Source organism: Pholis gunnellus (genome assembly GCF_910591455.1).
Source record: "Pholis gunnellus genome assembly, chromosome: 12".
In the NCBI taxonomy this organism is placed as follows: Eukaryota; Metazoa; Chordata; class Actinopteri; order Perciformes; family Pholidae; genus Pholis; species Pholis gunnellus.
In genome coordinates this window covers 10456828-10468655 of record NC_136539.1, presented here as the reverse complement: position 1 = coordinate 10468655, position 11828 = coordinate 10456828, and the positions used below count along the sequence as shown (strand labels likewise).

Sequence of the window (11828 nt, the reverse complement as noted above, 5' to 3'; positions counted from 1 at the left end):
TAACTGCAGACCAAATAGCTAGGCACAATATATGAGCATATAATTCAAATAAAACACAACAGGAGGGCAAATACATATATACGAAGTATGTCCAGATTAGGGGACATTTCAACTTCAGAAGACAGCTAGCTTTTTATAGATTATCCTGCCAAATGCATGCATTTGACCATGACACTTGATGAAGAGAACTTTGGTCTCTTGAATAAGCAGAATCTTCAGACCACAAAAATAACTCCTCAAAACAAGACAAGTAGGCTTCCTCTAACCTTACCTTTATCACAATAAAGCACAAGTCCGGGCTCACTCTACAACAGGGGCTGTCAACCTTTTAGATTAGGAGTGACATTGTGTAATGCTCTTGTTAATCAGTGTGCCATATCAACATTAAGGTTAACAGTAAGTTTAATTAAGACACCACATTCAAATTAAAATCATTAATACATCTTTAATTTTATTTTAAAAACAACAACATTTTTCTCACATAATCAGGACATTGGTCATTATATATATGGTCATTATAAATAAGAACACACTACAAGAAGGCTGCTATTCTTATGAGAACATCCACATCTGATTTAACACTTTTAACCTTGCATGAGGCGCACTTCAACATTTCCAAATAAACTCACTTGCACACGTGTTACTAGTGTGCCACTGCAACAGTTGACTACCTCTGCTCTAAATCGTCTCAGTCTTACAGCAGGCAACATTATATTCTTTAAAACTACCAACGTTTGTTTCATTTGCTAGTCCACCAATTTCAAACCACCTACAGTTTTATTTTTAACATTACTTGTGCCTCAGCTTTGAATGCACCCTTCTCTGCTAAGCATGCAACAACAAATGTAACAGCAATACATTTGTATCACGATTTTTAAATGAAATTTACTAAAGTAGATGATTTTATGTAAATAAAAGTGCCCTGCTTTTATATTGTTGATACATTTTGTTGTTGTTCATGACTTTTAATTGCTACACTTGCAAATAACTAATACGAAAAAAAAGAACATGCAAAGAGCAAAGAAGGAGCAAAGAAATGTAGTGAACAAGTGATGTTTATGATTTAAGGTTGGAACATATCTGCATCTACAAACGCACATATGCACACATGTTCACCCATGTTTGCCATTGTGTTTGAACTTATTAAGGGTTACCTATTATATCGGATTAATTTGGTGGAACATCAACCAACCAGCATCTAGCGGCCATTAGAAGAAGTGCAGCTTTAAGCTACTTCCGCTTTGGCTGCTCAGTTGTGTCGGCTGCTGATCATCTGCTGGGATCTAGGATTGTCCGAGGCGCCTCTAAAGGCATCATCAACTCCTTCTTCCTGTACTGGTGCCCTGGGTCAATGCGCCTCATGATCAGGACCGTTTGTAAACAGTTGTCAGCGTTGAAACGCAGTTCCAGTTTAGGTAAGAAGAACTGTGATCAACAAGGCGGGGTTGAAGAATGATAACAAAATGCCGCAAGAGATTCACATGCTCGCCTTTTTGTTCACGGTTGCTCTGTCAATTGTCGCCACATTGGTCTGTTTGAACGAGAAAGGTAAAGTGAAGGAAACATTGTGACATTTAATTTCATTGCCCCTGGTAGCTGTAATGCTAGCTAAGCTAAAGCGCTGCACTCACTATTGTTCGAGGAGTTGACATGTTAAGTCCCAGTTGGCTGTGTAAATGGGTGGCACTAGGACCCCGCAGACACCTAGCACTGACGGAAGACCAGGCGGAGAAAGGTGAAGTTACCCTCAGACTACTGATCAGAGGTCAGTTTTGAAATTCCGCCAACTGAGCACACGGTTTTGAAAAGGGGCTGGTGACACCGATCCCCGGTCAGTTAATCAAAAGTACGATGCTACGCATTTTGTTAACGACGTAAAATGATAAACATAGACGTCTGGCTTTAGCTAGCATACAAAGAGTTGACCTGTGGCAATATATTATAATGGTTCCCAAGTTAAAACCACTCATTATTACCCCCACTAATCCTTCTAAGCTACCTAAATGGCCAGTTGTTGCTGTTTGGGATATCGCTGCCCCGCGGCTTTGATGCAGCTAAGAGCAAATATCCAGACCAGACGTCCATTATAATCCGCAGTGTCAACTGCTCCATTCAACTCCTTGTGGTGCAGTTTGCTCCGTACGCGAGCCGGTTTGCACCCCCGCTATGCAAGCGAACACAACGCGGGGCTTCTTGTGGTCGGACGTGGAGACGAGGACCTTGTTGAACATCTGGGGGGAGCAGGACATCCAGGTGGCGCTGGATGGAAACTTCCGAAACAGCTTCGTGTACCGCGACGTGTCCCGGAGGCTGGGGGCGATGGGGTTTGAGAGGACGCCGGAGCAATGCAGGGTGCGGATCAAAAGCCTCAAGAGACAGTACTTGTTAGCGAAGGAAGGTAATCTCCGCAACAATGGGCAGTATCACAAGATCTGTAAGTTTTATGACACCATGGAGAGGATCTTGAGCAACCGGGCCGCTCTTGATCCTCAGGAGTTCATAGACGGCGGGGCGGGAGGAGAGGAGGCCGTGGACGGCCTGGAGGAGGATGGAGAAGATGCTCAGGATGCGTACTCGGAGAGCACAGGGGAGTGTCCCTATCCTGCAGAGACCGAAGTGAAGCTGGAATACCCAACTGTTCCCATCCCTATTCCAGTTAAAGTGACAGTGGGCAATAACAGTGAGTCCTCTCTCCATTGTTCACATTCATTGGTTCCTCTGTGTTTGACAGATGTTGTTATCATTTCTAACACCACAATGATGTGACTCTATTATGCTCAAAGTGGCATCGCATACAATGTCTCGCCCCTCTCTGCTCCAGGCACTCCAGTGAGACCACACAACAGCAGCCAGTCGGCCAGCAACCTGTCAACCAGAACGCCTAAACGTCCGAGGAAGCGACGCGCTAACATCCCCATGGAGAAACTGATGGAGCAGTTCCTGGAGCAGAGCGCCCAGGCCGAGGACAACTTCTACCGGCTGGAGGAGCAGCGCTTACAGGCGGAAGACCGGCGCAGGGAAGCCGAGCACGCCAGGGAGCTGCACATGCTCCAGATGCTCGGGCAGATGTTCTCCAGCGTCTCCTCGGCCAGACCCGGCTCTGCTGCCACTCCCTCCAAAACAGCTCCGCCTGCCCAAGCGCCCGCATTCTCCAGTGCCTCCCCGTCGTGTACACGTGGCCCGTCCGGTCATCTCAGACGCCCTCCACCCCAGACAGACTGTTTCCCCCCAAAAAATCCACTGGTGACCCCAGAACCCCCGGGATTAGGTATTAGTTTCGGTTGTCATGTGCAGCATTGAGGTGGAAATTAAAGGCATGTCAGCTGTAATGTGACGGCTCAGTGATGGAGCGGCCACTCCAGGCAACAGTGTTTCTTTAGTTGGGTGGTTTTTGGTATTTCTTTTTTAATGCGCAGTGCATATTATCTCTTTATTTGTTGGTGTTGCCAAATTATAAATCGTAGATTTAGACTCCGGCTCAAGCCGAGCAAGTATCCCACGCTTTAAAACTGTCACTTTGTTTGTTCCCTCAGTGTTTGAACGCTACTACAGTTTGGGGTCTACGTCACACAGAGGCATGGAGGATGACATCCTCTCACTGGTAAAGAACATTGTGCCTCCACTGACGTCCAAAAAGCACAAGGGACAAGATGGACGTATCGGGATCATCGGAGGATGCCAAGAGTATGTCGCAATTTGCCCTTAATACAAACATCATTCACCAAAGAAGAATTACATTTGTTGTTCTATAGAACATTTGCCCTAATATTTTCATCTCCGCACTCTCAAGCTATACTGGAGCTCCATACTTTGCCGCCATCTCAGCATTGAAAGTGGTGAGCAGTCATTCTGACAGGTTTCTCGTTAATCTCATTCAGTCTGAACTGGTGTTTTTGAGTTAAACGTCCAGTTCGGGTGCAGTGACTGTGCCTTTGTCTTGTTTCCAGGGGGCCGACTTGGCTCATGTGTTCTGCACCAAAGATGCTGCAACTGTGATCAAATCATACAGCCCTGAGCTCATAGTTCATCCTGTTCTGTAAGTACAGATCCACGTGGACCAGTTATCATCTGCATAGCATGTTGACAGGACACAATTCTTTTGTTCACAGTATCAAGAGAGTAGGATATATGACAGAGACACCTCTGTATAATGCAATACAGCTCAATAGCGCACACGAACACATCCTTCCTTCACTGTGTGTGGTGTGTGTGTGTGTGTGTGTGTGTGTGTGTGTGTGTGTGTGTGTGTGTGTGTGTGTGTGTGTGTGTGTGTGTGTGTGTGTGTGTGTGTGTGTGTGTGTGTGTGTGTGTGTGTGTGTGTAGTTGCCATTTATTCATAACACATTTCATGAATGAAAACCAAGATTATTTATTCGCAAAGCATAAAAAAGCTTTTGGAGAGCATGACCAAGAAGGGACTTGTCATAATGTGTGGATTCAGACACGTCTAACGCGGGTTTGTCTTTATTTGTCTGTGTGTTTGTGTGTGTGTGTGTGTGTATCAAGGGACAGCCCTAATGCAGTGGAAGAGATAGAAAAATGGCTCCCAAGACTTCACGGCCTTGTGGTGGGACCAGGTCTAGGGAGAGAAGACGCATTACTGAAAACAGCCAAGGCACGTGGAATACATTCACTCAAAACAGTCTCTACATGGCTAACTGCTTGTGCATGCACCACACAACTGAACAAAAGTCATCTTCTTAGAATGCAGTGATGAATTTAAGCTGCATGCAACACAACTCCTCATGTTTGTGGCTCTCTGTGACTGAAACGGTCAAAGTTTATATTAAATTCCCAGAGAACATGGCTTAGTGGGAATGTCAAAGACTTGAGAGAAAGATCTCTTACTGATGATTCAAACTGTATCTGAAAGAAGCACATGTGCACTGCTGCTAAGCTGACACTGAATTGCTGCCCAGCTTTGATGAGACTGATGGAACTAAAGACAACATTACAGTGTGCTTGTTGGACCAAAATGACTTCAGTATAATGAATCTCTAGATGGCCTTTTTTTCCCTCTCTTTTAGGAGGTGATAGAGAAATCTAAAGCGAGAGATATCCCGATAGTCATTGATGCAGTAAGTGTTGAACAGATGGGATTTTATTGGCAAAGCCAGACACAGTCACTGAGTGTGTTTGTCGTTTGTTTCTTTCAATCAGGACGGATTATGGCTAGTTACACAGCAACCATCTGTTATCCATGGGTACCCGAAGGGAATCCTCACACCTAACTTCATGGAGTTTACTCGGCTGTATGAGGCTCTGGTGGGTCTTTCTGCAGAGGTGATCTGGTCACCAATTGATGGCATACACAACATATCTATCTGTGTGCTAATGTGTGTGTGTGTGTGTGTCTTTTTTCCTTTCCTGTGTGTTTGCTGCCTCAGCACCACGAGCCCATGGACATCAGTGATCATCAACGCAGCGTCATGCAGCTCAGTGTAGCAATGGGCAACCTCACTATGGTGCTAAAAGGAGAACATGATCTCATTACAGACGGCAGTAAGGGTTAGTGTCAAGTTACGATATTTAGGAAATACACTTTTACAGCCACACATTTACCCTTTTTTCCACTTTGTGTAAATTATTAATTGGATGTGAATCCTGAGAAACTTAAGAGCTTTTTTCTTTTGTGACTGTGATGTCATGTTTTCAGTGATCTCGTGCAGCATTGAGGGCAGTGGGAGGAGATGTGGTGGACAGGGTGATCTTCTATCTGGATCTATGGGGGTTTTGGCCCACTGGGCCCATGCTGCCTCTGCAGCTGGAATGAGCAGAAGGTGAAGACAAGCTGCTTGTGCATTTGTTTTAATAGTTGTGTATATCACCTTTCAATAAAGGACCATACCATTTTTTTAAATGTTTAAAATCACATTTTGTGAACAATTTCTCAAACATTCTGTGTTGGGATCGATTTTATACCTTTTACAGCCCCCATTGATTTCCATTCACTTCAGTACGTGACAAAAATCAAATTGCAAGTCCTTTAAATTTGCTTGACTTGCGTAATCTGTCCTAGTCACTTTTTTGTAAATGTATTGTAGGTCTGATCTGAAAGGTTTAGTTAGACTAGATAAACAACATAAATTAATTGTCAACTATTTTCATTATCCATTTTGATATAGTCATTTTTCGACCACAACGCAAAACAAATAGTTCCAGGCTTTATATCGTGATCATATACTGCTTTACTTTGTTATATGTGATAATAAAATGAACATCTTTGGGTTTGGGATATTTGGTCAGAATAAAAGGTGTCCACCATGTTCTGGCATTGTATAGCTGAGATGATTAATCAAGAAAATAGTCATCAGACAAATAAATAAAAATTGTCTTTATTTTCTTATTGTCACACAGTAACGCTGTTAACAATCATCAGAAGTTGAACCACGACTACGATCTATTAAAGTGTAATGTTGTATTAATAAATATATGTTTATGTGTGTCTCTGTTTCATAATCCATATGTTTGTGTCCTCCAGTGTGAATCCATCGGTGGTTGCAGCATTCGGGGCTTGTTCTCTTACCAGGCAGTGCAACAATCAAGCATTCCATCGACATGGCAGGTCCACCACCACATCGGACATGATCCAGGAGATTGGCTCAGCCTTTAAAAAGCTATTTGAAAGCTGAAACCAGCCAACTGAAAATTGTTGTTTTAAAAGCTATACACATACTGTACATACTCAACTTTGCATTGTTAATAACTGCTAATATAGCCTATGGATGGGCTGGTGGAAAAAAAATTCTCATCAACCTGAATTTGAATGAAGTTAAGATGATCAAAATCCGGTGCAAAAAAAAAGTACACACTGACTTGTTGTTTGTTGTATTAAATGAACCCTGTAAGAAAACAAATGTTATTCCATTTTCTCAAGTATTGTTATTATGAATGCATTCACCAAACATGCTGAGGTAGCTACATTTTTTACAACCCACCAAAGAGACTGAGATGGTAAGATAAGTAGGGCCACTGTAAACCAGAACATTTAAAAATAAATATGGTTTTGTGTGAGTGACTATTTGAACAAGTTCTTGGAAAGCCGTCACAGGAAAAGTCCTTTGTTGCCACAGCCGAGCAATATAGACTCGGAGCTTGAAAACATACTAGGGTCATGTTTACTACTGCCAAGGGAAGGGTAATTAATGCATTAAATACAATTTGTAATGATAAAATAGCCTGAAATCAATGGTTGAAGCCAAACGGAAGTATTATTCAATGACTTGTATCAGTGGCCGCTTCGTACATATTTGATCAGGCACTTTAGCTGACAGCTAACATTAAAAGCCATTGGGCTAGTAGGACCCACACTAACGTTACACTAGTGGTCCTGGTCCACTCTACACACGACCTAGCGTTAGCAACAACAGCAACAACTGCATCACGGAGTGTTCAACGTCTGCCATTGAAAACAACGCTATTATTATCCACACAGGTACGTCAATCTGCAAGACGCCTTAACAAACTAGATACGTTTAGTTAAGCTTTGTTGAATGATTGTTTTTTGCATTGCGTCTCATGTGAAGCTAACATAAGCTAATTTAGCTAACAGTTACATTGAAGCGAACATGATATAAATAAGGCCGCTTAAAGTGTCTAAATTATTGCATAATGTTCGTAATGATTTGTGTAACGGTAGCTTGTGGATGTAGTTAGCAGTTGAGTGTTGTGTGTTTGTTTACGATGTGATTGAATGAAGTGTTTTTCTTCACTGGTTAGTATCTTTGTGTTAGACACATTAACGTTAGGTGACGTTTCAGCGCTGTCAGTTAGCGATTAACATCACTGATATATTTATTTGTGTAAAGTAACATTTCTAGAGTTGGCCGATCTCAAATTTGCAAAGAGGAGAAAGTTCGTAATGTTAACTGTAACAGTTAGTCTGCGTGAATCATCACGACTAAAATTAGACACAGGAGCTGTTGTTAATGGACATATTGAATCGGACTTCTATGTGGTTGATTCCACATTAATGTGTCGGTTTATCTTTTATTTGACGTCTCCTGGCGTTAGTTAATCGGGAAATCTAGCTAGCTTACCTAGCTAACATCAGTGTTGTGCTAACGTTAGTGTTTAGCGTTGTTGTCAGTATTCACTTCAGTAACTAACGGTAACGTGTTGTCCATCTGAACGCGCCCGGAAATGTTTTTAGTTGTTTTCTTCTTGAACAGAGTTTCTTCTGCTCCAAACTAGTCTCTCTCTGTTGGCAGATTTATAGGACACGTAGCAAGCGATCTTTAGGATGGCTGACTTCAGATCAGTTGCCCCCTCCCCCTTTCTCACTTTGACTACTATAGTGTTTATTTGCTTTATACTGGAAATCAATACAAATGTCCAACGGTTTTTATATCGGGGACGCTTGATGTGACTAAATGAAGTAATAGTTTTCAGGAAAACAGCATTTGGACATAATTTTTAAAGCAACACTACACATTATAATAATGATTTGTTGCTAACAGGTGCAGGTGTCGGGAGTGTCCTCCGGGAAGAAAAGGGGTCCGCGATGTTGAACCCGACCAATGGCGACCCGAGCCACGTCGTTGTGAAATACGTGGAGGAGTATTTGGACCTGGTGGAGTCACTACCGTTTGACCTGCAGAGGAGTGTGTCCCTCATGAAGGAAATTGATGCCAAGTATCAAGGTAAAATCACATGATAATCATATTAATATGTTTTTCCATGAGAATAACAATTTAAGAATCATCGTCTACATTAATCAATACTAAATGAATTGCAAAAATCATATAGTAACATATAGTTAAGCAAATACTTAACAGATACCTCCGTTGAAAATGGCAAACATTGTTTGTTTGTTCAGTGATCAAATAAGGCCAGCAATATAATTGTTTTAAACTTACATGTATACATTCATGTTTTAGTTTTTTTTAAACTAAACCAAGTGAATTAGAAGGTACTTTAACAAGTGTACCAACTGAACACTTAACAGAATACATAGCAAATTGTAGACATGGAGCTATAATGTATAATTACTCACTACATTGTAGCTGCATGTCTGAACCCGCTGGCTCTTAACCTCTCCCACTAGATGAAGCCCAACACCCAGCGCGTTGCTCTCTCACCAGTCTCATTACAACCCCCCCAAAGTAGTGGGTCTCACCTCCTGTCTTGTCCACATGGCATGCTTGGTCAACACACAGGACGCACCTTTGATCTTCGCTGACTGCAGACTAAACTTGACAGATTTGTCTCCTTCCTAAACTGAACTGACGTAGTTTCACGTCGCTAAAACTGATGCAGTCTAATGTCATGCTAGCCCATTCGGACAGTTTGTTCACTCATTATTCACTGGCTGAAACACCCTCCTCACCACATAATTCAGTCAAGAAAAAATGATCTAATATGACAAGTAATATGATTAATATTGTGTTTACCTTTTTGAGAATCTGTTGAATTTCAGTCGTCCTATTCCCATCTTAATTCCCCCCCTTTGATTTCTTCTTTGGCAGATGTTCTGAAGGAGCTTGATGATGCTTATGAACGGTATCGCAGAGAATCTGACTCACTTCAGAGGCGAAAGCTTCAGTTATCCATTCAGAGAGCGCTGATCCGTAGTCAAGAGCTCGGAGATGAGAAGATCCAGATTGCCGGTCAAATGGTACGTTAAGAGAGCCTTGCAGCTGCTCATTGGCACACCTCCAGATCTGTGTGTGTGCAACTGTGTGAGGACAGAGAAGTGCTTTTCCAGGAACATCTGTGCTCAGAAAAAAATCTACCCTGAGTAAATAAAATAAAAGAAGAAGCTAAAGACCTGATAAAAGGCCTTTTTGTATTGGGTTCTCCATACAGAAGGTTGTGAATACTTATGTTGCTGCACATCTGGTTATTGACAGAATGTATAATGTTATACTGCATAACTGGATAAACAAGGAGCATGTCTAAGCAGATTTCTTATTTAAGAAATGTGGTTTTATTAACTTTTCACATACAAAACCATCAAAACGTATGGTTTATCAAAGCAACGCCATTCTACAGCTTGCCACTTCATGCCCAAACAAGTTGTGGTCTTACTTCTAGTTTCAGTTTTGCAAGTTTTCAGTCTTCCACGTGTACTTAAGACGTCAGCAGGCAGAGCTTTACAGTAAATCTGAACCGTCTTTGTTTCAGGTGGAGTTGGTGGAGAACCGAACAAGACAAATCGACTGGCATTCTGAATTTCTCCTTTCCGCTCAAGAAGTCCCAGAGACTCACGTTCCCACAGCAACATCCACGACAGCCACTGCAGTGTGCCTGATGTCGACATCATCATCCTCCTCAACGACCGTTACTCCGGGCAAAACCGGCCAGCACGAAAAGAAGCGCGACGAGGTTACCCCGAGCTCGGCCGGTGTAGACAAGGCCGGCGGAAAACGCTCAAGACGTCAGAAAAATGGAGAGAGCCGGGAAAGTTACGGGGGTGTGGACCACGCGGAGGAAGCGGGAGTGGGCGCATCCCGGGAAAAGAGGGCCAAAACGTCTTCAAAGAAGAAGAAACGGTCAAAAGGGAAATCCGAGAGAGAAGTGTCCCCGCCAGACCTGCCCATCGATCCAGATGAGCCGACATACTGCCTGTGTGAGCAGGTGTCCTACGGCGAGATGATTGGCTGCGATAACGACGAATGTCCCATCGAGTGGTTTCACTTCTCGTGTGTCGGGCTCCACCATAAGCCCAAAGGCAAGTGGTACTGCCCCAAGTGTAGGGGTGAGAACGAGAAGAGCATGGACAAGGCCTTAGAGAGGGCCAAGAAGGAGAGGGCGTACAACAGGTAGCTCGCTCTGTCGGGCCCAATGAACACTATTACGTTAAAACAAAATGTTGTTTTGTCTTTGTTACCGTTTACTGGCAGCACTGTTTAAAAAGTAAAGGAATGTTGTAAATAGTTATTTTTGTAACTTCTGTATGGCTGAGAAACAAGACTGTTGGTATTATTTGTAAAAGATGGACACAGTACAGTTCAACCTGCATGTAACTTACTGCCCCTTTTGTTTTCATCATGCATGCAACATCTCCCACTCCTTTATATATGCTCAATTCATTTCACAAATAAAACGTTTCTAAATAAAGAAGCATTTGAAGGTGTTTTCACTAGCTGCTAAGTGGCACAAAAAAAACCCAACCACGGCTGGTTTAAAGATTAGTTTTACATTCCTATGCCTCCAGAGGGATTGTTTTCAGGTTGTCCGTCCGTCCTTATGAACGAGATGTCTCAGGAATGTGTCTCTAGCTTCTGTGAACATTAATTCATATGCTAATTATGACAATTCATGCCATCAAGGGATGAGGTTTTGGATGGACATGGATGCAAATGGTAAGTTGTCTGGTTGGCAGAGGTTAAACGCGGAGGTGATAATTCTAGTTAATTACATTTGATGAGAAACTACACTATGGCTTTTTAAATTGAATAAATTATACTGTACTAAGCTTTTTAATGGCATACTATGGCTTTTCAAAGCATGTATTTGGACACAAATTCATATTCTAATTCTGAAAATGTATGACAATCTAATGGGATAAAATTAAGTGATGAGAGTTTGACAATTTGGCAGAGGCATATAATCATGACCTGCTAAAGTAGTTTATGACATACTGTACTAAGACGCTTTTATGACATACTATGACTTGTGAAATACAATACTATGTATATGCTATATTAAGGCATATTTTACTACAACTTGTTTTGACATACTATACGATGACTTTGACACTTCACTATAATTTTTATGAAATAATATACATGGCATACGGACATACTATACGATGACTTTTCTGGCAGTTATTTCCCCTCTAGTGAGTGTTTTTTACATTATTGCTCTGACATGTATTATCACTG

General features: G+C 42.1%; 2 protein-coding genes across 2 annotated transcripts; both read left to right on the top strand.

Annotated features, from left to right (window-relative positions):
• The first annotated feature begins 1307 nt into the window (after positions 1-1307).
• naxd (NAD(P)HX dehydratase) lies at positions 1308-7010 on the top strand. The gene is made up of 11 exons (XM_079170829.1): positions 1308-2680; positions 2822-3268; positions 3534-3684; positions 3791-3836; positions 3948-4036; positions 4507-4615; positions 5028-5078; positions 5161-5265; positions 5388-5508; positions 5657-5780; positions 6482-7010. The coding sequence occupies exons 1-11, from the start codon at positions 2167-2169 to the stop codon at positions 6630-6632; spliced, it is 1908 nt and encodes a 635-aa protein (XP_079026955.1). The 5' UTR covers positions 1308-2166; the 3' UTR covers positions 6633-7010.
• A 317-nt stretch (positions 7011-7327) lies between these two features.
• ing1 (inhibitor of growth family, member 1) lies at positions 7328-11056 on the top strand. Its single transcript, XM_079170566.1, has 4 exons — positions 7328-7435; positions 8460-8642; positions 9468-9616; positions 10126-11056. Exons 2-4 carry the CDS (start codon positions 8504-8506, stop codon positions 10765-10767), a joined length of 930 nt encoding a protein of 309 aa, XP_079026692.1. The 5' UTR covers positions 7328-7435; positions 8460-8503; the 3' UTR covers positions 10768-11056.
• The last annotated feature ends 772 nt before the right edge of the window (positions 11057-11828 follow it).

Coding starts and splice junctions, on each gene's coding strand:
- naxd (XM_079170829.1), top strand. CDS start 2,167: ATGCAAGCGAACACAACGCGGGGCTTCTTGTGGTCGGACGTGGAGACG. Junction 2,681..2,821: donor AGTGACAGTGGGCAATAACA/GTGAGTCCTCTC, acceptor TCTCTGCTCCAG/GCACTCCAGTGAGACCACAC. Junction 4,037..4,506: donor CTCATAGTTCATCCTGTTCT/GTAAGTACAGAT, acceptor GTGTGTATCAAG/GGACAGCCCTAATGCAGTGG.
- ing1 (XM_079170566.1), top strand. CDS start 8,504: ATGTTGAACCCGACCAATGGCGACCCGAGCCACGTCGTTGTGAAATAC. Junction 8,643..9,467: donor AATTGATGCCAAGTATCAAG/GTAAAATCACAT, acceptor CTTCTTTGGCAG/ATGTTCTGAAGGAGCTTGAT. Junction 9,617..10,125: donor TCCAGATTGCCGGTCAAATG/GTACGTTAAGAG, acceptor TCTTTGTTTCAG/GTGGAGTTGGTGGAGAACCG.